The 23,711-nt window shown below is 45.1% G+C and overlaps 1 protein-coding gene across 3 annotated transcripts in view; it reads left to right on the forward strand.

Annotated features, from left to right (window-relative positions):
- The window catches only part of vps13c (vacuolar protein sorting 13 homolog C), an 80,966-nt gene extending 60,015 nt beyond the window's left edge, over positions 1-20,951 (forward strand). Inside the window, exons 51-78 of one of the 3 annotated variants that reach the window (XM_036543164.1) lie at positions 128-249; positions 931-1,228; positions 1,686-2,075; positions 2,307-2,411; positions 2,717-2,881; positions 3,161-3,286; positions 3,701-3,834; positions 4,242-4,368; positions 4,790-5,025; positions 5,926-6,070; positions 6,402-6,542; positions 7,096-7,177; positions 7,395-7,464; positions 7,722-7,833; positions 8,062-8,079; positions 8,531-8,644; positions 9,223-9,356; positions 9,526-9,607; positions 9,758-9,871; positions 10,279-10,354; positions 10,660-10,823; positions 12,962-13,007; positions 13,564-13,687; positions 15,934-16,048; positions 18,400-18,491; positions 19,065-19,188; positions 19,911-19,994; positions 20,129-20,951. In XM_036543164.1, the coding sequence (XP_036399057.1) occupies positions 128-249; positions 931-1,228; positions 1,686-2,075; positions 2,307-2,411; positions 2,717-2,881; positions 3,161-3,286; positions 3,701-3,834; positions 4,242-4,368; positions 4,790-5,025; positions 5,926-6,070; positions 6,402-6,542; positions 7,096-7,177; positions 7,395-7,464; positions 7,722-7,833; positions 8,062-8,079; positions 8,531-8,644; positions 9,223-9,356; positions 9,526-9,607; positions 9,758-9,871; positions 10,279-10,354; positions 10,660-10,823; positions 12,962-13,007; positions 13,564-13,687; positions 15,934-16,048; positions 18,400-18,491; positions 19,065-19,188; positions 19,911-19,994; positions 20,129-20,230 (3,642 nt within the window). In that variant the 3' untranslated portion in view covers positions 20,231-20,951. Of the gene's footprint in view, positions 1-127; positions 250-930; positions 1,229-1,685; positions 2,076-2,306; positions 2,412-2,716; positions 2,882-3,160; positions 3,287-3,700; positions 3,835-4,241; positions 4,369-4,789; positions 5,026-5,925; positions 6,071-6,401; positions 6,543-7,095; positions 7,178-7,394; positions 7,465-7,721; positions 7,834-8,061; positions 8,080-8,530; positions 8,645-9,222; positions 9,357-9,525; positions 9,608-9,757; positions 9,872-10,278; positions 10,355-10,659; positions 10,824-12,961; positions 13,008-13,563; positions 13,688-15,933; positions 16,049-16,921; positions 16,944-18,399; positions 18,492-19,064; positions 19,189-19,910; positions 19,995-20,128 lie in introns of those variants that run through there. The other 2 variants (XM_036543167.1, XM_036543165.1) reach the window with 2 other exon arrangements.
- Positions 20,952-23,711: the final 2,760 nt, after the last annotated feature.

Raw genomic sequence — 23,711 nt, forward strand, 5'->3', positions numbered from 1 at the left:
GCTAAGCCCCACTCGGTGTCCCGCCTGGTGTCCATCAGTGTCCTTCTCCTCGCTAGAGTCTGTGTGTGCCTATGCAGACTGCCCACTGATGCGTTCTACACACACGTCTTCCCTCTGCCCGCTCCAGATTAAGAACCACTTCTCTGTGCCCTTCAACATCCTGAAATACTGCCCCACGTCCCGAGCCCTGGTCAGCATAGGGGTGGCGGAGCCGGAGAAGGAGTCCCACGTGGCGCTGGACTCTTACAGGTGCTGGAACGGGTCACGCCCACTCATACTCGCTCATACCCTCTCACACGGAGCTCACACCCATCATGGAGAGACAATGTGTTTTTCTCTATATATGTATGGGCTGAGGCTTCAGTCTGTCTTCATAATGGCATTTAATACTCTGTATTACAGCAAAAAAACAACTGGAACAATAGCTGTTGTTAATCACATACCAATAAAAAGTAAGGAAAACAAAGGTATGGAAACAATGTTTAGGATCAGCTTGTAGTCTCGATTTCATGGAGGCAGCAGAACCAAGAGGGACTTTAAAGGAATTATTACAGTAATTCATACCCACAATCTTCCACAACAGTGCTCATGAATTATCAATGCTTCTTCTGGCCACTGGAGGGCCCTCATGTCAAAGATACTCTGTGTTGACTGGATAGTCTGCTTTGTTTGTTAGACGTTGAAAGTTCTCTCTTTGCCACCATAGAAAGAATAGGTATTCTGATTTGCTGGCTCATTAAGAAAGTTAATGGAGGAGTGTGGTCTGTAATAGATCATCCATAGCTAGCGCAGCAACAGAGTTGGCACCGGAGCTTCTTAGATCAGGGAATGGCACCTGGAGCCAAATATTTGGTCAGAAAATAGAATGTCTGTACTCTTGTGGTCTTGCCCGCTGACCTCTGACCTCTCTGGGTTCGTCTCTGGGTGCAGGGGTCAGCTCTTCCTGCAGCCCGCCGGCCATCTGAAAAGCCAGTACAGGGAGTCGTCCACCTGCATCGCCTGGAAGGAGCAGGTGCACTGCAGCTCGGAGGTGCGCTCCATCCTGCAGTGCCCCGCCAGCGAGAGCAGCTTCCTGCCGCTGGTGGTCAGCACGCTGGCCGTGCCCGACGACCTGCGCTTCATCGCCAGCCAGGGCGAGGACGACTGGGACCCCGCCTACATCATCCACCTGCACCCGGCCGTCACCATCCGCAACCTGCTGCCCTACTCCATCCGCTACCTGCTGGAGGTGACCTGCTCCGCCCCGCAGCTCTGCAGCACGCTCACGAGACTAGCAGGCCTCCAGGGCCACTGGAATTCTGTAGCTTTCACATACTATCCAAATGTACTGTTTTACTGAAGCATGTCAGGTCCAGGTGCTTGAGAGTATAGTTGCAGTGCTTCATCTGGAGATTTAACCTTCTTTACTTCTGGTTGCAAACACACTTTGTTATGCTCTTAGGAGAATCTTCAAACAGTGGTTTAACCCTGGAGGTACTTGACAGTTGTGTTCTCTCCCTTGATCTGTGGAAATCTAAGGATGTGTGTTTGATCTTGTTTTCATGGTGCCCCCTCCTGGCGGCAATGCAGCATGGTATACTGTGTGTATAGGGCCAGGCAACTGATTTTTTTTAACGTTTTGCTTGCGTTTGAATTTTAAGTTTCTTGTGAGGTCCTGCTGATGGTGTTCCTTTTCCGTCCTGCAGGGGTCAGCAGAGGCCCATGAGCTGCAGGAGGGGAGCACAGCGGACGTGCTGAACGCCCGCATCAGCGGCGAGATCATGGAGCTGGTGCTGGTGAAGTACCAGGGCCGAAACTGGAACAGCCACGTGAAGATCCACGCGGGCATGGCCGAGTTCTTCCCCGTCTGCTTCAGCTGCGACTCGGCCGAGAGGCTGACGGTGGACGTGAGCGTGCACGTGTCCCGGGTGGGCGGCCGGCTGGTGCTGTCCATCTTCAGCCCCTACTGGATCATCAACAAGACCTCCCGCGTGCTGCAGTACCGGGCCGAGGAGATCTACGTGAAGCACCCCTCCGACTTCCGCGACGTCGTCCTCTTCTCCTTCAAGAAGAAGAACATCTTCAGCAAGAACAAGGTACCGGAACAGCAGGCATTTGCGATGGATCATGTCTCCTGCAGTCAAATTTACCTGAAATCCTGTGTGACCGTCTGTGACTGTCTTAATGTTGGTCAAATCCCCTCCCTGAAGCTGGTCACATTCCTTCCCTAAAGCTGATCACATCCTCTCCCTAAAGCTGATCACATCCTCTCCCTAAAGCTGATCATATCCCCTCCCTAAAGCTGGTCGTGTCTCCTTCACTTCCAGCTCCAGCTCTGTGTCTCCACCAGCACCTGGTCGGATGGATTCTCGCTGGACACTGTTGGAAGTTATGGGTGTGTGAAGTGTCCGGCCAATAACATGGAGTACCTGGTAAGAACTGGCTTGCCTGTTAGTCTTTGTGAACAAACTATAAACCTTCATTTCAGACATCAACAAACCTGACTAAAGCCTCAAAACTGACAGCTGATTTTAATTTCATGATCTTAGTGGATGCTCTTACACAGAGCGACTTCTACTAGTTCACATGTATTGTTTATTTGCTGAGGCAACTTAGGATAAATACTCTGCCCAGGGATACAACAGCAGTGCCTCACCTGGGAATCAAGGTGGTAGCAACTGCTGGCTTATTGCCTTTGTTTAGACCTGTGAGCGGTAACCTGAGGTGACTCCCGCAGGTGGGAATCAGCATCCAGATGAGCAGCTTTAACCTGACCCGCATTGTCACCATGAGCCCCTTCTACACGCTGGTCAACAAGTCGTCCTACGAGCTGGAGGTGGGCGAGGTGCAGACGGAGGAGAGCAACAGCAACGGGAGGTGGCATTACATCGCATCTAAAGAGGTAGGAGGGGGTGGACGGCACACACATACACACACAAGCATATGCATCACACACACACACACACATCCACATAGACGTATGCACACAGGCATATGCACACACATACATATGGACACAGACACAAACATGGACACACCCATGTAGATGTATGCACGCACACACGCACGCACACACACACACACACACACATATACACAGGCTTATGCACAAAATTGCATAGACACACTGAAAACATTTACATACTCATCACCTTACTCTCATCTTCTCTGTGTTTGCCAGTGTCTTCCCCTGTGGCCTGAGTCAAGCACAGGAAAGTTGTGTGTGCGAGTGGTGGGATCCGAGTCCTCGTCCAAATCCTTCTTCTTCAACAAGCAGGACAACGGGACCCTGCTTAGCATGGACATGGTGAGGGACCACAGACACAGCACTGAACTACTTTAGGCCCTTAACTAAACCTTAATTTCTGAGCTGGCACCCACATGCAAAAGGTTCTCAGTGGTTTAGGTTTATGTAATGGTAACCACAATTCCTTACTGCCAATCTGCTATTATTATAATGGTATAGTAAATGTGGATGCTACCTGATGATATAATTTACAGAAAATTTTATTAGGATACGTATTGCAGAGTAAATGTATTTACTTATTTCCTATGGACATTATTATCATGTTATGTGTTAAGACCACAAGAAACCCTTCTGGTGTATAGTACCTGTAAGAACATGTTTGCTGCTCATGTAGCGTACCTCTTACAAGTATACCTGTAAGACCACAGCTGTACCTGATTACGGTCAGTAGTGTCTTGTGTCTTTTGTTGTCAGTGTGGAGGCATCATCGTGGATGTGAATATTTCCGACCACTCCACCGTCATCAGCTTCAGTGACTACTACCACGGCTCTGCCCCCGCCCTCATCGTAAACCACACCCCCTGGGTGAACATTCACTTCAAACAGAGGTGAGCCAGGCTACCTCTGACTGTGCTGTTACCTGCCTACCGACAAGCTGAGCTGATCAGTTTGAAGTATTAATAGTTTTTCAACCTCTGTTCAGTTGTAAAAAAAAAACAATAATCTATTGTAATATTAGGATGAAAGCAGGACAGTAAAAGCAAGCTAATTTGTTGAGTCTATACGGCTGCATTCTTGATACTATTGAATGCCCTTTTTTGTAAGTTGCTCTGAATAAGAGTGTCTACCAAATTAATATAAGTACATGTAAATGTATTTGAGCCAATTCTGCTTTGTATTTGGGAGATGGTCTGTCAGTCATGGTGATAGAGCACTTTGTTTCTGTGGTGTGAGGAGCCGCTCTGCATGACTCCATGGTTTTGGGCAGTTCCTCAGTGTCCCCTTGTTTTGGCAGCGGGTTCTCTGAGGCCCGGGAGCTTAAGCCGGGACAGGTGCAGCGTTTCGCGTGGGACGACCCCGCCGGGACCCGCAAGCTCAGCTGGATGTGTGGCGACCATAAAGGAGAGCTGGACCTGGTCAAGGTGGGACACGTTCCCCTCCTCACTTCACATGTCTCAGTGGCCTCCTGCTGTTCCCACACATCACACATTCAGGGGAACGTGGGGGGCGGGGGCGGTGAGACGGAGGAGCTGAACTTGTAACCCAGAGGTCGGTTTGATTACCAAGTGGAGAGCTGCTTGTGTACCTTAGAACAAGGTGCTTAACCTGGAATGCTTCGGTAAATATCCAGCTGTGTAAATGAATATTGTGTAAAAATGTAAGCTGTATAAGGCCTGTATAAGGGCCTCTGCTAAGCAAATATCTAAAAAATTGAAAGCCAGTACTGCATGGTACGGAGCCAGCACACCATTCTACTATATTCCACAAAAATGAGGAGACAGGAGGGGTGAAACGGCCTGTACTTAAGCATTATAATGGTCTTTTGGTCTCTGCTTTTGGCAGGATGAGTGTGGCCAGTTCCCCTACGACAGCATGTCGCACATTCACTGGGTGTCGTTCCTGGACGGACGGCAGCGGGTGCTGCTCTTCACCGAGGACGTGGCGGTGGTCACCAAGGCACGGCAGGCCGAGGAGATGGAGCAGTTCCAGCAGGAGGTCAGCGTGTCCCTGCAGAACCTGGGGCTGTCCCTCGTCAACAACGACCTGCGGCAGGAGATCGCCTACGTGGGCATCACCAGGTAACCCCACAGCGCAGCAGGGCTTGTTCACTTCAACCCTGGGAGGCCACACAGGGAGGGGCTATTGATGAGAGGGAGGGGCTTAAAGACGGTGCTCTGAGAGACTGTCCTTGGAGCTCGCCCTGAAGGCGGACAGAGGGATGACAGTCTCTCATGTAGGTGCCACCAGTGGCCTTGATCATGGTGAGAGGAGAATGCGGTTTCACAAACTCCATAATTGGTGGAGCTACTGTATGCTGTTAATCTTGTCTTCTGTATCTTGTGTGAACTAAACAGAAAACTTTGCTGTCCAAAGCAAAGGTAACACCTGATAGCGCCACATATTTTGAGCTCTAGGAAGCCTCCCTCCCTCCCTTCCTCCCCCCCTCCCTTCCTCCCCCCCTCTGTCATCATTATAGTGGATTTTGCTCCAACTTAGTTGCACTGCTAACTGAATATTGATGTGATTTTGACATCTCCTGAGAAGAAATTTGATATTATTCTCTTGTCAAAGTAATGTGTTGCCCAAGGTGTGTTTGAGCACAGGTAACATGCTCAACATGCTTTTGTTCATATTGCTCCCTTAAGCAAATTTGTGTTATCTGTCTCAGTGAAGTCTCTTATGATTGTATAATTTATAGTTATTGGTCCAAAAATGGTCAATTAAATAGGCAAATAATCTTAATCATTGAAGTTGAACTTGTAACTAGCAGTGGTGTATAGTAATAGTAATGTAATGGTAATGTAAATTTAAGAGCTCCGCTGGAGGGTTATAAACCTTTACTCTATTGTGCTTCTGTCATATATTTGAAAGCATTCTGGAGCTGCAGCTGGCTGGAAGTGAGATTCCCTTCCAAAATCCTTCCTGTTGTGTCCAGGAACGGCAGTGAAACACGTCTGTGTTTTTTTTACCAATTTCAGCTCTGGGGTGGTGTGGGAGATGAGGCCAAAAAATCGCTGGAAGTCTTTCAACCACAAAAACATAAACCTCCTGGAGAAGGCCTATCAGAACCATCTCTCTTCAAAGGCAGAGCTGGGATGGGTAAAGCTGGAGACTGGCTTAGAGGTAATGAATTTATCTGATTTTGCTCTAACTGCCTGCGTGTCTGTGGTCAATGGCATATGTAGGTGGTCTTGTACAGGAAGTCAGGGTGAGGGAGATAGCAGAGATGTGAGGTTAAAGTGAGTGGAAAATTCACTTAATTTATTTTACATCCCATTATTGTGATTTAGGTAGTAGCACATATTTACATTTAAAATTTTTGTTAGTGTTAAGCCATGTCATAGATAGAATTCAAACTGTATGAATATTTTTTGCGTTTGTGAAGCCAAAATCTCTCAGATGAACATGAGTTCACGGTTAAAGGTAACACATGTGTCTTTGTGAAATGGGACAGGTGAACTTCAGCCGTGTCCCCATGCTGATGCGGCAGCCGTACGCCTGCAGCATCCGCAGGAACTTCCTGTCCGGCATCCAGGTGGAGTTCAAGCAGTCCCCGCATCAGAGGAGCCTGCGTGCCCAGCTGCACTGGCTGCAGGTAACACTGCCTTCTCATCGGTCCTCTCAGGTCACATGAGTGGCAGAAGCCTCCACCTATCTACACTAACAAGATAGACAGATTGAGGCCTAGGGGCATGACCTTTGTGTCTTGATGTTCTCATTTCTTGGAAGAGACTCTTTGATCTCTATGTGGTCTGTCAACAAGCCTATAGTGTTATCTGAGAAAATAACCCAGGGACAGTGTTTGTGTGGACATAAATCCACGTGTGCGTTTATAAATCAGCCATGTGGTTTACACAGTGTCATTGTGTTGCACACTGAATTTTTCCATTAACAAATAAAAATAATTTCAAATCCATTTGTGGATATACTTATGAATAATGTACATGTTATATGATTATTGAAGGATGAACAGAGAGCAACCCTTGCTGCTTGTTAACCCAGATGTGTCAGAAATTGAAAGTTCAGGCTGAGGGTCATGTATGTATGTGTGTGTGAAGCACTGGAACAGCATCATGGCTACTCACACAAGGCTGAGTTCCAGACCACGTGATTCTCAGGCATCGCTTTGTTTCCTGTGCTCCTAACAGGTGGATAATCAGCTGACAGGGGCTGTATTTCCCATCGTCTTCCATCCAGTTCCCCCTCCCAAGTCTATCGCCTTAGACTCAGGTAGATGAAGGAACTCGGTTCAGTATTGTTCATGTGTGCGCACACGTTTTTTTGTGTGTGATTTTGTATTTGTGTGTTTGTGTTCTGCAAACGTGTATGTGAATGCTATATGTTAACGTGTGTGTACGTGCGTGGGTTTGCATGCGTGCGTGCGTGCGTGCGTGCGTGCGTGTGTGAGTGCACGCGTTACAGAGTAATCTCCCTTCTTTTTTTGCAGAGCCAAAGCCTTTTATCGATATCAGCATCATCACAAGGTTTAATGAACACAGCCAAGTCATGCAGTTTAAGTAAGTGTGATCCCTGCTTATGCCGTCCAGCAGCAGGGCTTTGTCTCTCGCCCTCTGTATTTGTACTCTCGGTTTAGGCAGTTCATTTCCAGCTGAGAAACTGGAAACTGAACAATCTTCCATGTGGAGCTACAGCAGATATTCCAGCACCATTGGACAATGTGTACATCCCTCTGTAACAGAACCTTGTTTATAATGACTGCAGTTTTGTCGTGAGGCCGCTTAGCGAGAGACTGTTGCCCGGTGCGTATCTGCAGGTACTTCATGGCTTTGGTCCAGGAGATGGCGGTGAAGATCGATCAGGGCTTCCTCGGAGCGATCATCGCGCTGTTCACCCCGGCCACAGACCCCGAGGCAGATCAGCAGAAGGTGACACAGCTGACAGTCATTAGGCAGTGATCTCGAGCTGGTGGTGGGAGACGTGGTGAATGCTGCTCCCTGGTGGCTGCAGCAAGCACTGCATATTTATGATGGCAAAGGAGCAGGACCGCACAGCTTTTGAAGTGAAGAATTAATATTGCTATCTGATTTTTTTTGCTGTTCGGAACAGGCATTTATTATTTAAACTTTTTTTGTTTACTCTGCTTGCAATTGCAGACTTCCAGGATTGTAAAGGTAGATTATTATACGGAAATCTAAAATTCTAAATGAATCTGGTGAAGTTTCATCCTAGATCATGATTTCAGTGTTCCGCATCTTCAAATTTAAAAGAAATACTGTGTGGAGTCTTTGAGCATATCTCTGTTATACAGCCCCTTGCATGTCTGAAACACACTTTCTTTTCGCATTTCCAGATTGCAGTTTAGTTCAAATTTTATTTGTCTGTTGCGTTATTTTTATATTTACCCATACCCATAGTGGCTGATTGTTGTGCTCTCGGTGGACTGGGTTGTGGTCATTTAAGCATTGTGTTGAATGCAAGCTGCAGCGTTTCCCTGTGTGGTGCTAGTGCGGTGCTGTGGGTGGACATTCTCAGGCTGTTTGATGCTAGATCCTCAGTGCAGGGGCAGAGGTGCCCTGGGTATTTGCAGCGGGTGGCGGGACCCTGACTTGCGAATGCTTTCAGACGAAGCTGATTGAGAAGGATCTGGAGGCGCTGCAGGCAGAGCTCATGGAGACGTCGATGACGGACACCTCGGGCCTCAGCTTCTTCGAGCACTTCCACATCTCGCCTATCAAAGTAAGAGTCTCGCACATCTCTGCTATCAAAGTAGGAAACTGTTTTTCACAGCGCACTTACGGACTCGTTTCACACTGTGCTTCAGCATGTTCTGTATCAAAGTAAGAGTCTCCTTTCACACTACACTTCAACATCTTCTGTATCAAAGTACGAGTTTTTTCATGGCATGCTCCCACATCTAGCCTAAAAAAATAAGTCTTACCCATTTCTCCTATTTAAGTAGAAGTATTTTTCACAGCACACTTCCTTATTTTGTCTGTTATGTAGGAGTGTCTTTTTGCATTGCACACCAATCTTCTTTATCAAATGAAGAGTCTTAAACATCTCTCCTATCATAGTAAGAGTCTTTTTTCCACAGCACACACACCAGTTGCCCTGTTGAGATTATTCTTATTCACACCGTGGAAAATGATGGCCTTCGCCATCACTTTAATGTTATTATCATGCACACTTTGTGCATCCATAACACTAACATATATTGTTTTTTGGTGCATTGTAATCTGAATTAAGGTTCACTTTACTGTTGAAAACACTCTGCTGGTGAAAGCTGTTGACTGAGTTCTGTTGTCCCTTTCCAGCTGCACCTCAGCCTGTCCCTGGGCTCCAGCGGGGACGACTCTGAGAACCAGGACATGGTTGCAATCCAGTCCGTCAACTTACTCCTGAAGAGCATTGGAGCGACCCTCACGGATGTGGACGACCTCATCTTCAAGTGAGCGGCTCAGAGAAAATAACCCTTTCTGCTTTTTAAACAAAAATGCGCATCTGACATATCAGAGGCAGATTATTACCCTAGATCAGCCATAAAGACCTGTGCTCTTAATATCTGTTTCATTAACTGTCAGTAGCAGCTTGCTGATCAGGCTGTCTTTTTCATGTAGACTTGCCTTCTTTGAAGTGAAGTATCAGTTCTACAGAAGAGAGAAACTGATGTGGGCAGTTATTCGACACTACTCTGAACAGGTGAGTTCCCTCTATCCTTACAAATTAACCTTATGAGCTTCAGGGATTCCTGACCTGAAAGAAAGTGTGCCATTTCTGTGATTGCTCTGACCCGGATTGTTCCACGAGAGCCGGTGCTCACTGCCGTTCTCCTCCTCGCTCTCCCCACAGTTCCTGAAGCAGATGTACGTGCTGGTGCTGGGCCTGGATGTGCTGGGAAACCCTTTCGGATTGATCCGGGGTCTGTCTGAGGGAGTAGAGGCCTTCTTCTATGAGCCCTTCCAGGTGATATATATTCACAGGATGTGCTACGCACCGTTCTTTCTGTGGTCTTCAGCGGGAGGAAGCTCATGAATCACTTTTCCACAGAAACCTCAATGATCCCTTTTTAAATTACTAAACAGACAAAAAGGAGCCCAATTAAGTGCTAATGTTAATCTACTTATAAGTGCACTTGTCTTTTTTAATGCTGTATCAATTTAAGGTGTTTAAATGGGTCATAAATTAAGTTTTAGGTCTAGAAGACTACAGAAATATGTCATGTAATAATAGAAAAGATGGATTCCTACACTGAAATTCAGTCTGTTAATTAGTGTTAGGCACAAATCAGACAGAATCTAGAAATTGTTTTTAATTCTAAGTCACCTTTGATTGGACAATGAGCGCCTGTTTGATGTGTGTGTTAATGGCAGGGAGCTGTGCAGGGGCCGGAGGAGTTTGCAGAGGGCTTTGTGATTGGAGTGCGGAGTCTGCTGGGCCACACAGTAGGTAAGACAGGGAGGTACACGCAGGACCTACTGCGTCCCCATTCACACCAGTTGGGAACACGACTGATGGGAGAGTGAGGCTGCATGAGTGCCGAAATGGAGGGAAATACCATGTGATATCACCAATTTCAGCTAATCTCAGTGCTTAATTACTTAAATAAACTAAAATCGGTGTTATTTGATCGGTTTAACACATTGGTTAACAATTGTGAAACCTCACTGCCCTGTGACAGCTGAATGTGGTCAACCGTGGAGGACTGTGGCTGTAAGCGTGTGTGAGACGCTCACCCCTCTTTCCTCCACCAGGTGGCGCTGCAGGCATGGTGTCTCGGATTACTGGCTCCGTGGGAAAAGGGTTGGCCGCCATCACCATGGACAAAGAGTACCAGCAGAAGCGGCGAGAGGAGATGAACCGCCCACCCAAAGACTTCGGGGAGAGCCTGGCCAAGGGAGGAAAGGGCTTTCTCAAGGTGCCAGCACCCAGCCTGATTTTCCCACCCTGATTGTGCAGACTCCTGCCCTCCCTACCTGTTCTCAGCCCAACTTTACAGACTCCCACACTGATTTTACGTGTTCCCTCCCTTGCAACCTAAATTTACTGACTACAGGCCAATCTTTATAGACTCCCAATCTAACTTTACTAGCTCCCATCAAAACTTTAGCTATTCCCAACCCAAATTTCATTTCATTTTCTAGTTGAGATTTAGTCATGACCAACCAAACTTGACCAAGTCTCTTATGACCTTTACCAGTGCATCTGAGAACACTAAAAAACCACAGCTCTCATTTAAACTGAGATTCTCAGGTGAAATTTATGACTCTCAACCTTTACGAGTACTGACAGTGTTATAATAGTGTTACGGCACTCACTGGGTAACAGACATTTCTCATTGGGCACGAGATATAACAATGATTCTAAAAAAGAAAACTGTCACATTTATTTATTTCCAGAAAAGGTTTTCTGGACAAAAAACATACAGACCACGTTAATCAGCCTGCTGGAAAATATGTGCTTACACAGTGAATCCGATCCCTGAGAAGTGGCGTTTTTTTAAATGACTTACTGTGCTTGTTCCACAGCATATGGCATGCGCTCCGCAAAGAAGCATTTGTTTGCTGCCGATCGTCAGGGCTGCGCTTATGAATGCAGGGATGAGGCATGTGAGGCCTTTGGTTCTCCGCGCTATTTTTAGGAGAGACAAATGCCTCACAGCAAATATCACATGAATATGAATATCGTCCTCTGCTGTTGTATGTGGTTTCAAGCGAAAAGCTCAAACCGAGGAGGGGAAAAAAAAGCATACAGCAAACAGCCCTGCAGGTACTGGGGCACTGTATGTTTCCATCAGAATAATTTTCCATTTCTCAGTGTGTTAAAAATGACTGTGGAGTGGCTCGCAATGGAACACGGGGGTGAAAGTCAGCTAGACAATATGTAGCTTGTGCTGTTTTCCCATCTTATTTCCAGGATAAAACTACTCACACGAGTTTTAAAGCTCTTGGGCGAGTATGGCCAGACACCTATACCCATGGTCACTCACTGGACTCATAGGGCGACTTTTTTTAAATTTCTCAGATGTTATATTTATTGAGCAAATCATCCTATGAGGACCTCTCATTTGTGTAAGTTACAGTCGTGATTTGGATGAAAGGCACTGCTGTAAAGAAGCCTTTTTCATACCAGTCTACAGCTCATTATAGGCTGTCTGTCATTGTCCTTTGTGTCAGTGGTGAAGGGTTAAGTCAACTCCCCTGCAAGGCTAGTTATGAATATGAATGAACTCTTTATTGTGACTGCTAAAAGCACCTGGATCATTTATTAATATTTCTGCTGTGAGGCCAGAATTACCATGTCACTTGCAATATAGTAATTACTAGGAAATTATGCGGCTACGCATTGAATTCATTATAGATCAAATAAGCTGCACTACCTTTTTTATATTAAACAGACATTTTAGGTGGCAAAGGCGTTAAGATTTGTTTGATTGATGCATTTTATATTTAGTAAATCTTTTATCTCCTGTGTCACAGAAAACACCGTATGATCTTTAACAGCCTGTAAAAATGGATCCTCTCAGGTGTATTCGTATGAGCAACTCACAATACAAAAATAGATGCACACGGAGTAGAAGAAATACAAGTGCTTTCCAACTAATTAAATTTATTTTTGATTCCTTGCAGATTTAATTTGAATCCAATAATTGAGTTACATAATTAGGATTATTACTTTGAAACTGATTAATTGCATGTGACTTTTTAAATTTAAAATCAACTTATTATAGTAGATTGGTTAGAACAGTTCAGAGGTGTGATACACCCACAGTATTGAATGATTGACGTGTTTGTCTACCGTTGTGCACATCTGGTTTTGATTTTCAGGAAAAATTGATCACTGCACACATCAGCTCTGTCTCTTCTTACTTCAAGAATGCTGCTTTTCCAGGCCACTTGGTACTGGCAATCTCTGCCTCACCACTAGGGGGAGTTAGCCTGTGGGAACTCACTCCACACCAGGCCATGGTTGTCTAGTGTCCCATTCTTTTCTTGTTTCTATGGGGAAAGAACCGTTTCCATGGAGCCCTAACAGTTCTCTCTCCTCTGCCCTCAGGGGGTTGTCGGTGGCGTAACAGGAATCGTCACCAAGCCTGTGGAAGGTGCATTTCTTAATTTTCCTTTGACATCGTTTTGATTGTGTGGTTTTCATTGTTAAACTATACTCGGTTCAGTTCTTTATCTGCTCTGCCACTGCATGAAGTAAAGAAGTTTTTCTTCTGAACCCCTCCGTAAGACTTCAGTCATGGGTCTTAAATTAATTTCGCATGAATTGTGTAGTAACTGTGACATCCGTGGTGATTGCACAAAGAAGTGTTTGTTCTTTTTTGCATTACACACCACCCTTAAGATGAAAGTCACGTTGGGGTATTTTAATTAGCAGAGTCTCAGTCTCAGTCATTGCGTTAAGCCACTGTGACAGTGTTTCCCTTTTAGGTTGTTTAGCACGTGACCTCACTGTTCTACCATCCTGTTCCACTGTGGAAAGGTCATGACCCACATTTAGGTCATTTGCTGAGCATGCTGGGAGGTTACGTGATGAAAGCGTGTGCAAGTTTAGCCCCCTTAGGGAGGAGGTACTGATTTAATGTTGGCCCAGGTTATTTCGTGCGTACGTGTGTGTGTGTGTCTAAATCATCCTTCTTGTCTGCTTTTCAGGGGCCAAGAAGGAGGGTGCAGCCGGCTTCTTCAAGGGCATCGGAAAGGGCCTGGTGGGTGTGGTGGCCCGGCCTACAGGGGGCATCGTGGATATGGCGAGCAGCACCTTTCAGGGGATACAGAGGTACAAACCCCACCCTGCCCTCAATCACTGCACTGGCTTTCTGTGACTGTGAAACTGTGAACTGTGAAAAAATGGTTTGGTTTGAGTGTCACACATAATTTTTTTTATTATTTGTTTGCTTTTTTGATTCATTAAGGTAAATCAAGCTGACTAATTTTAACCTTTTTTTGTTTTCATTTTCTTATCACTAAACCCCATGGAGTTTTTCTTTTTTTTGTTCTTTCAATGTTTTTTTCCTTTCTTTCTTCTCTGTTGAGTGAGTATTTCGTCGCGCTTAAAATGTTGTCACACTCCTGTTGCTGACTTCTTCTGAGCTTGTTGAATAAGCTTACCCTGCAGCTGTGGCTGGAAGCAAGGCTAATTCTCTTGACTGTTGTAAAATGACCTCAGTGGTAAAGAGCGGGCTTCAGCTCGCCTGCTGGAGGTTTTGACAGGGATGTTGCTAACTGGAAGGTAAGCGTTGCATCATGACCATGGAGGATCTAACCCCTTGTACAGTGAATTATTTGCTCATAATCTACTGTACAAGCCTGCAGATTAAAAAAATGAAATGTTCGCATTAATTAATGACAAACATTTACCCCCTACATCATTTTAACACTGCAACTGACCGCCCTCCCATGCTGGAGCATTGTGAGACGAACAGCCAAGCCCTGGGAGAAGGACAGCCTGCTCAAATGGGAAAATAGACAAGGGCAGAAAACAGTCCACTCTCTGATTGAAATAAAAATCTGAGTTAGGGATGTTAAACTGCTATCATTTAAACATGTACATGACAGTAAAACTCAATGAAACACTTTAAATGCTAATTTCTATTATATGTACATATAAATAATATAAATTTAAATATTTGTATGACAGCAAATCAATTTTTAGAACACTGTAAAACGTTTTCCTCTTTTATTCCATTGGTATGACCTGTAGTAGAACGTTTGGTGCATCGGCAGGAACAAAATGGTCGACATGGTGTCTAGAGAGAAGCGAAATGAATGAATAACTCACAGTTTTGTTTAGGGACATTGCTTGCTTGCTGTACATCCAAAAAGTGTGTAGTTATTCGCCAGCAGTGGTTTTGATAGTCACATTAACAACAAAAAAACGTTTCTTTCTATTTAGATAATTCGTTGTGCATTAGCTACTAAGCGTGGCTGTGATGACCTAAACGTGAGAACAGCGTGATTTAAGACCCGCCCCTAACTCCTCCCACAGCTGCTTCTCTCCAGGCTTGGCTGGCTGCACGAAAACACTGCGCTGCCGGATGGAATTTGGCGTGCTGCACAGAATCAATCTCAACCTGTCATGGCAATGGAGCACTATTTTGCACTTGGGACAGTAGAGACTTTGGTGAAAATGAACCGTGTGCTGATTTGATGGGGACAGGGGGAGGGGTGCTATCAGTTAAGAGTGGGGAAAATGAACCAAAAGCCGAATGAAGAAAGATAAACGGGTTTATCTTGAATTGTTTAGAGTTGTTGTGTAACATTATAAGGGCACCAGCTCTGTAATCACAGTTTAGCTGGTTTATTTCATTGGATTACATGATTCAGATTAGGTTTTGAGGAGTAAAGTATGTATGAATACATGGGTCTTCATTTGGGTGTAGAACACACACTAAATCTGTGTCCCTTAGAAAGCAGGTCCAAGATTCATTTACCCATCAGTCCAGGGGTACGAGCCCACAAGTCCACTGTGAACCCAGTCTGGGATGCTTTCAACCCCTCCTAAATTTACACAGAAAACACTTCCTGCAATTATGCTCACAAACAGCTATGACGACTCCCCTTGCTATTGTCTTGAGCCCAGTTCCCACCCACCTTCCCCGCTCCCCATTGGCTAATTCTTCTCTCAAGTGGTGAACCTACTCACTGCTGGTACCCTGGTGATTGTGCAGTGCAGAGACCCGAGTCTTTTCTCCATCCATCACTCTGCACCATCCTCCTCCAAACTTAAGTACGTGCTGCATTTATCAGTAACCACATGGCCTTTTGCTGTTCCATGCTCCCCCCTGTAGAGGGAACGAAAGGTGAGCAAACGGCGGTTTGGCGGGTGCGATCGCACGCTTCTGGAGCTTTCCGCCTGCTCCTCTTTCAGCTTGGGTTTTGGAATGAAAAAACGAAACCAATCTAAAAAGAAAGAAATAAATGAAAATGGCAGGTGGTCCTGTCGTCTGTTAGACGGCCTCCGTATGTTTTGGAGGTGTCCCCACCAGATTGGACGGAGAGCTGACTCTCGCTGTTGATTGGCAGGGTGGCCGAATCGACCGAGGAGGTGACCAAGCTGAGACCGGTCCGCCTGATCCGTGAGGATGGCATCATTCGGCCGTACAACGCGGTCGCGTCCCAGGGTTACGACCTGTTCCAGGTAAGCTGCTGCTGATGCGGCTCCGTCACACGGCACATGTGTTTTTCAGGTCTCCATTCATACATGTTTGTGAAGGTATCACGGCATCACACTGCGGCAGACACGGCATGCCTCTCCCGTCTCAGTTCTGTCTTTTCACTTTCTCACTATTTGCGCACAATAAGACGCTGTGAAAAGCCATGTACTCTCCAGAACATGTCAGTTATTATTTTTATGCAGCAAACATGGCCCTTCATAGGAGGTGGATCTGGGGCATCTGGCAGCAAACTGTGACTGAGGTTACATTGCAGTGGTTTTCTTGATAAAGGCTGTACTCTTGTCCTGTATTGCTGTGAAGCAGGCACTTGTCTTCCTTGTTGCTAAGCTGTTACCTACGAATCACATGGCGGATGACAGGAGCAAAAACGAAGCACTTTAGAGTTACACAAAATGTGTTCAGGTGGCAGATCCTACTGACAAGGTCTTAAAGTGAGATGACCAGTGTTGTGTGAAGCAATGAATAAATGTTTTGAGTAAAGACGAGTACAGCTCCATGATGGGCAAGTGTATATTTGCTTCTATGTGATCTAGCATTTTGTCACACGTTTGCCTGACACACCTATAGTGACCAACCCTGACCCAGTAGTTTGGAAGTAAAGTAAAGGTAAAAGCAAGAGGTGGGAGAGTACAAATTCAGCGTGATAACTGACACGTTCTGAGGAAACATTTGCACTTTTTCTGCATTTCTGAGTTGAATTTAAATGGGTGTTAATTATTTTTTCCCATCTAGAATCTAAATGATTTCTTTTTGTTATTGTTGCAGTTGTCTGGTTCTATTTGTGTTTTTGTTAGAAATCTAACTTTTCTTTCCTTTCTTCTTTTTCTCACATGCAGCCTGAAAAGGACTAAACTGGGGGGGGGGGGTGGGGATGGGGGGTGGGGGGGGGGGGGTGGTTAAGATGTTATAAAACAACTTGTATGAATGTTTTTCATATTGTGTTCTAGAAATGGGGGGTCCTCTTACTATACTGGTGACATCATCAAGCTCAGGCTGCCTTTAAAAACCATCTCGGTGGAGCAGTGTAAAATCTTTTGGCTGTGTAGCCTAACTCTAACATCAGATGTACTGCATTTTTTGTGACATGGGCAGAATTACACATCACAGTTTTTTTTTTATTTTAAAGACAGAAATTCAGGTTCCTTTTGCTTCAGCTGAATTTTTTCGGCTCCATAGTGTACCTCAGTCAAGGCTATGCATATTTGTTTTGCCTGGATTTTGAAATTAGATTACCCTGTGCCAAATGTCATTGAGTTTGCATTTCATACGGGTTAAATGTGGAAACATCAATAAGGCAGTCTATTATATACAGTAAGACATTGTTGAGAGCCTGTGTTAGTGTGGAAATAGATGCACCAACAGACATTGCTTAAGCGGATATATAACCGACCTCATCTATTCAGTGCCAGTTTATTACAAGATAATTTTACAATAAAATTACCTGTCTGAAAAGTCACAGTTTGGACTGTTAAAACATACCGTAGCATTTGAAAACATCTCACAGTACTACCAAAATGACTTATTTTTGCATTTTTTTTTTTTTGCAGTTTTGCATTATTAATGTGCTGCTTCGGCCAAAGTGCACTATATTTTTCTAAAGCTCCCTTAAGATGTTATAATCTTCATAGCTGTAAATTCATACTCACTTTATTTAAATGACTTGTCCTCTTATTTATCTATGTACTAGTATACTTTAGCTTTTAGAGTTGCAGAACTAATGTGTGTCAAAATATATAGCAATGCAAAACATCAATTTATTTTCATACTTTTATCATTTAAAGGAAGCATGACTGAAACAATGTACTTTGTTATATGTAATTTATGAAAATTTAAACGTTTTATATACACGTAGCTTTGAGAATTTTCCTTGACTGCATAAGTGTTGTTTGAATTTATTTTGGATAAGTGAAATCTGTAATTTGGTGTGGCTTTTTATGTATACAGTGTGGAGCATCCTGTGTAAAAGTATATTAACCATAAACTTAAATATAAGAAAAATAAACATGGACTTCCTTATTCTGTTGTCAGATGTGCTGTTTCTTCTAAGCACAGTGAAGGACTGTACAATGATGGGTGCGTTTAGGATATATAAATAGCACTGCATTTGAAAACGTTGATCAAATGAACGGAATATTTTGCTGCTTGTCTAAGCCGAGACACACGCAACAAATTAAAAAAGAAAAGTAAAATCGAATACCGGAGCGGTTTTGTCAGTGCTTCCTGCGTATATATCCACTCAAACTGACACCTGGGGTCAGACTGCCAGGAATGTTCTGTATTTACTATGCAAAATGTCCCTGTCATTTTCTTTCAGAGGTCAGAGATAAAACAGTTAGATGGAGAGGTTTTCAGAGAACATTGCGAATTCCCTGGCTACAAGAAAACCAACATAATTGTGACCAACAGGTAAGGTAATGGGACACACAAAGCACATCACAATATTGCCACTGTCTGTATTCTACTGCATGCAGTGTGCGTGAACTCAGGTCAGTATAATGCTTTGTTTGTAATCGACTGCATGCAGCACAGGTGAACTCAGATCAGCATAAAGCCCTTTGATGTAAGCCTAGGTATCTGCATTATACAGGGCTTGTTGTGTAACTGTTAAATTATTGGGTGCTGAATATTTGCAGCTTGGCTTGATGCAAAGAAAAGGGCAGGACTGAAGTCATTATCTTCCATTGAAGATAGAGCAAAAGTGCCTCTAACATTTCTTACTGTTACAAAATGTTAAATGCATGAAATGTCATGTTGTAAATTATGTTGTGACTATGTGTAGATCATTAACAAGCTGATAAAGTCAATGCTGTTTGGTGTTTTGTTTGGTAGACATCTAGACCCAATGATATTTCTGATCTTATATCAGTGAGATATCAGTGAGATATATCTTCCTTTGTTCTGGGGCAGTTTTGTCAATATGATGGTATATTTTTTCTTTGTGTGTGTGTGCCTCTGTCTGTCTGTCTGTGTGTGACCTAGGCGAGTCATGTGTTTGAAGGAGATTGAGTTTGTGGGCCACTTCAATAAAGAGTGGGAGTGTTTATTTGAACACTTCTCCCGGCCTCCTTGTGTGGATGGAGGGGACCTGAGAATATACTGCAAGGTACAGTAACCTCTGTGACTCTGTGACCTCTCTGACAGTGTGAGGTACAGTATTCTCTCTGACTGTGTGAGGTACAGTACTCTCTCTGACAGTCCGAGGTACAGTACTCTCTCTGACAGTGTGAGGTGCAGTACTCTCTCTGACCGTGTGAGGTATAGTACTCTCTCTGACCGCGTGAGGTACAGTACTCTCTCTGACAGTGTGAGGTACAGTATTCTCTCTGACTGTGTGAGGTACAGTACTCTCTCTGACAGTCCGAGGTACAGTACTCTCTCTGAGTGTGTGAGGTACAGTACTCTCTCTGACAGTGTGAGGTACAGTATTCTCTCTGACTGTGTGAGGTACAGTACTCTCTCTGACAGTCCGAGGTACAGTACTCTCTCTGAGTGTGTGAGGTTCAGTACTCTCTCTGACCGTGTGAGGTACAGTACTCTCTCTGGCCGTGTGAGGTAGAGTACTCTCTCTGACTGCGTGAGGTCCAGTTTAACATGCCCTTTAGCTGTCTGTGGTACAGTTTTATGCTCTCTGATTGTCTGTGGTGCAGTGTAGCACAGTCTGTTTAATGCACTTTGTTTTCTGTTTTCCATTTTACAGATTTACAAGTTGGGATAGTTGCTAATATTTGCTAGTTTATTAAAGTGGTGTGATAGAAAGGAACCAAGTTTGTGTGACACGTGGAAGTAAAACATACAGTGAATTAACGGCTCCCCTTGTTACTGTAGGAACAGAACAAACTGAAGATCCCCAAGAAGGATGGCCAGGAACCTATGAGAGTTGTGCACCTTAAACAGCCAACTGTTGCCCAGGTAACACACCTGCACCTCCTCACACCCCAGTGTTGTTGTTGCTCAGGTAACACACCTGTACCTCCTCACACTACAGCACTGTTGTTGCAGCAGAAACACACCTGTAGCTTCTCACACATTTCTGCCTTTTTTAGAAACTGTGCGACGCCATCACAGACGCCCAGGTGGCGCGTCGGCAGCATCAGATGGTGAAGCAGAAGTCTCAGCGCTTCCTAAAACCTGAGAACAAGAGCTGAAGACCCTCCCGCCCCCCGCTTCCATGGCACCCCCCCGTGGTGGCCGTGCGCTTTGCACTAAACCCCTCCTCCTTCCTGTGCGCCTTCCTGTTTACAGACTAATAGCACAATGCTTTAGTGGAATTCAGCCTCAGGGGGTATGGAGGGATGCAATCAGATACTGCCAAACGTATACCAACACTGTACTAATAAGAATTGCACAAGGAAATGTACTGATGAATGTAACGGCACGATTAGGCAGTGGCAGCTTAAATATGTTGGTTAATTTGAAGTTGTTGTGTTTGTAATGGTTGTGGGAAAATGGGAAATGGTGCAGCTACTGAACATAGGATAGGTAGGATGAATGTATGCAGTATAGCATGGTGTAAGGGTGGGATTGATGATATACCAAGTCTACATTGCTGGCTCAGTCTGTTTTCCCACTTTGTTTCAGTGCAGCTTTGAGCAGGAAGCACTTTAGTGTGTGTGGTTTTATTTCGGAATACCAGCTTGTGTTCAGTGGTCATTTTATCTTGCCTGTCTGCAGTTTGTCCACCGGAGAAAGGATCTGTTTGGAGGAGATTTTGCTGCAAACACGCTGAATGTATTTGCCAGTACATGCTCAATTCAATTGAGCTGGGTTCAACCCTGTGCTCTTGTCCACTAGATTATGCAAAAATAACATGTCTGTGAGGTATGTAGGAAAAATTGTGGAAACTGTAATAATCAAAGATGGACTAGGTGGACCAAAGAAATTGTGCAAACTCAAAGAACAAATATAAGAAAAAACAATTAAGATTATATATATTTTCTGTTAGCAATTACCTTTCATAAATGCTCTCTATATGAAGAAAGGGTTAGGATAAATGGGTTTGTTGCTTGAAGTTTTTCATACTCTTTAATATTCATATGCACCATTAATATAAAATTGGTGGCCTGATTTCTGTGCTTCAAACTGCAGTAACATATGCACTGTCCATATTGCTTGTCCCATAACTACAGTTGTATCTCATGTATGTCTTTGGCATGAAACATGCATTTTTTTCCACCAAACTGACATGAAGACTTCTGAATAAAAGATCAGGTTATATTTATGGAATACTGTTTTCATATTCCCAGCGGTTCTCTCTGAAAAAGTTGCACAGCACGGTATCTGTGTGTGTGACAACAAGTGCCTGTTTGTGTTTGTGTGTGTGTGTGTGTGTGTGTGTGTGAGAGAGAGAGAGTACATGTGCATGTGTGGGCGTGAGAGAAAGCGAGTGCCTGTCTATATGTGTCTGTGTGCACGGGTGCACCTGTGTGTGTGTGGGCATGTGTGTGAGTCAGAGTGCCTCTGTGTGTGTGTGTGTGTGTGTGTGTGTGTGTGAGACGGAGAGAATGAGGGCCTGTGTATGTGTGTGTGTGCGCGTGTGTGTGTGTGTGTGTGTGTGTGTGCGTGTGCGTGTGCGTGTGTGTGTGTGTGAGACGGAGAGAATGAGGGCCTGTGTATGTGTGTGTGCGTGTGTGTGTGTATGTGCGTGTGTATGTGTGTGTGCGTGTGTGTGTGCGTGTGTGTGTGTGTGTGTGTGTGTGTGTGTGTGCGTGTGTGCGTGTGTGTGTGTGTGTGTGTGTGTGTGTGAGACGGAGAGAATGAGGGCCTGTGTATGTGTGTGTGTGTGTGTATGTGCGTGTGTATGTGCGTGTGTGTATGCGTGTGCGTGTGCGTGTGCGTGTGCGTGTGCGTGTGTGTGTGTGTGTGTGTGTGTGTGTGTGTGTGTTCATGGGTTCTGCGAACACAGCAGGCTCCTTCAGGAGTGTATGGCCGTGTGAGTGGACCCAGCAGTGCGCTGGAGGAAGCTGCTTCTGAGTGGTTAAAAGATTACTTTACCGCACAGCACTCGGCAGCAGCAAACCTTTGGGATGGAGGCAGAGGATAAGATGACGGCTGAGGATGAAAAAACGCAAGCGAAAGGCAGTCTCGCTCCACATGCCTCCACCACCCCTGGGAAACACCCACGGGCTCATGGGATGTAAAACGGGTGTCTTCGGAGAAGACCACGTGCCACTCACCAGGAGGTAAAGTGTACATACACTCCACAGTGGGAGAGGAGGAAGAGAGATGCAGAGAGGAGAGAACTCACTGTGAGATGACAGCCAAACCAGCCATGAGGAAGACTGACCTTTGAACTATGGCCTCCTGCTTCCTGTTGAGAAGGAATTATTGAGGGAGTCACACTTCGCTCTTGTTGGCAAAGGTTACAAATAATCTCTGAAAAGCAGGGAGATTAGGGTTAGGGAGACAGGTTTATTTGTCCACACAAATGCAGGTACTTCCTCTTTCTTCTTTCAGTGAAACCATTGCAAGTCCCACAGGTCACACTGTTGATTCACATCAAGGAAACCACTAAGAGCTCCAAGTTTTGTAATGCGTCTGATGTTACTTAAAGAAAATGCACTCAAAATGCAGACACAGGCTACAGAGGAATTAGTTGCTGCTGGACCTAACTGCTCTACCTGAGCCAAAGGCAGGTGCATTTTTCTCCACTGTCCTGTTGTTCTTGGGTTTCCCCCTCTTCCCGTTTCCCTTGTCGCCGCAGCGGTGGCCGTGGAGACGTGGGGGCAGCGGGAGGTTTGTGAGACGATGCGCGTCACGCCGATGGTTCGTGATGCGAAGTGACATGCCGCCCGTAATGGGCCGAGTCCCGCCGCTCCCGCCTCAGCCGCCACAGCCAGGCCTGTTTTTGTTTGCATGAATTCATGCGGGTGATTCGCCGGAGTGCAGTGGAGTGCTGTCACAGACACCGTGCTCGCGGAGCCACGGGGAAAATGGCGAAAGCCTCTTCCCTGCTCAGCATCAGCCGGCGGGATAAACATTAAACATGAATATTGCTTTTTTTTTATACAGAGGCCATGCATTATGAGACCTCTGTTTCTCTCTTTCTTTATATCTCTTGCTCTCTGTCTCTCATCTGACCTGAGAAGGTGGAATAATTTTAGACGATAAGCAACTCTGAGGGCAGGGTCTCTGTGTAAAAATACATTTTGCATAAACAGGGGAAAAAGGGTTTTCCTATCTTCTGCAGAGTGTTAGTTGGCACAGCAAGACAAGCTCCACCTTAGCCTGATTAGAGGAGCTCGTTGTTACAGTAGTTATGTGCTTAGCAGAAGCCTGTTTCCAAGGTGACTCACTGTGCACATCTTACATTTACATACTAGCCATTTATGCAGATCAGTACATAATTAAGCAATTCAGGATGTGCACCTTAATCAAGGACACAACAACAGAGCAACTCCTGGGATTTGAACCAGCAACATTCTGGTTCAAGTTCCTCAGCTTCCACACAAGCTGTCTTGGTCTGTTTGGCTCCATTTTGGTGACACCCAGCTTCCCTTTTACCATACTGCACCCCGACCGCCGAAGGACGTCTGTCAGGGGCTTAGCAGACTGTGTGTGTGTGTGTGTGTGTGTGTGTGTGTGTGTGGGCTGTACTGTGCTTCTAGCGAAAGGGGAAAATATGATATG

Source organism: Megalops cyprinoides, chromosome 13 (genome assembly GCF_013368585.1).
Source record: "Megalops cyprinoides isolate fMegCyp1 chromosome 13, fMegCyp1.pri, whole genome shotgun sequence".
Classification (NCBI taxonomy): Eukaryota; Metazoa; Chordata; class Actinopteri; order Elopiformes; family Megalopidae; genus Megalops; species Megalops cyprinoides.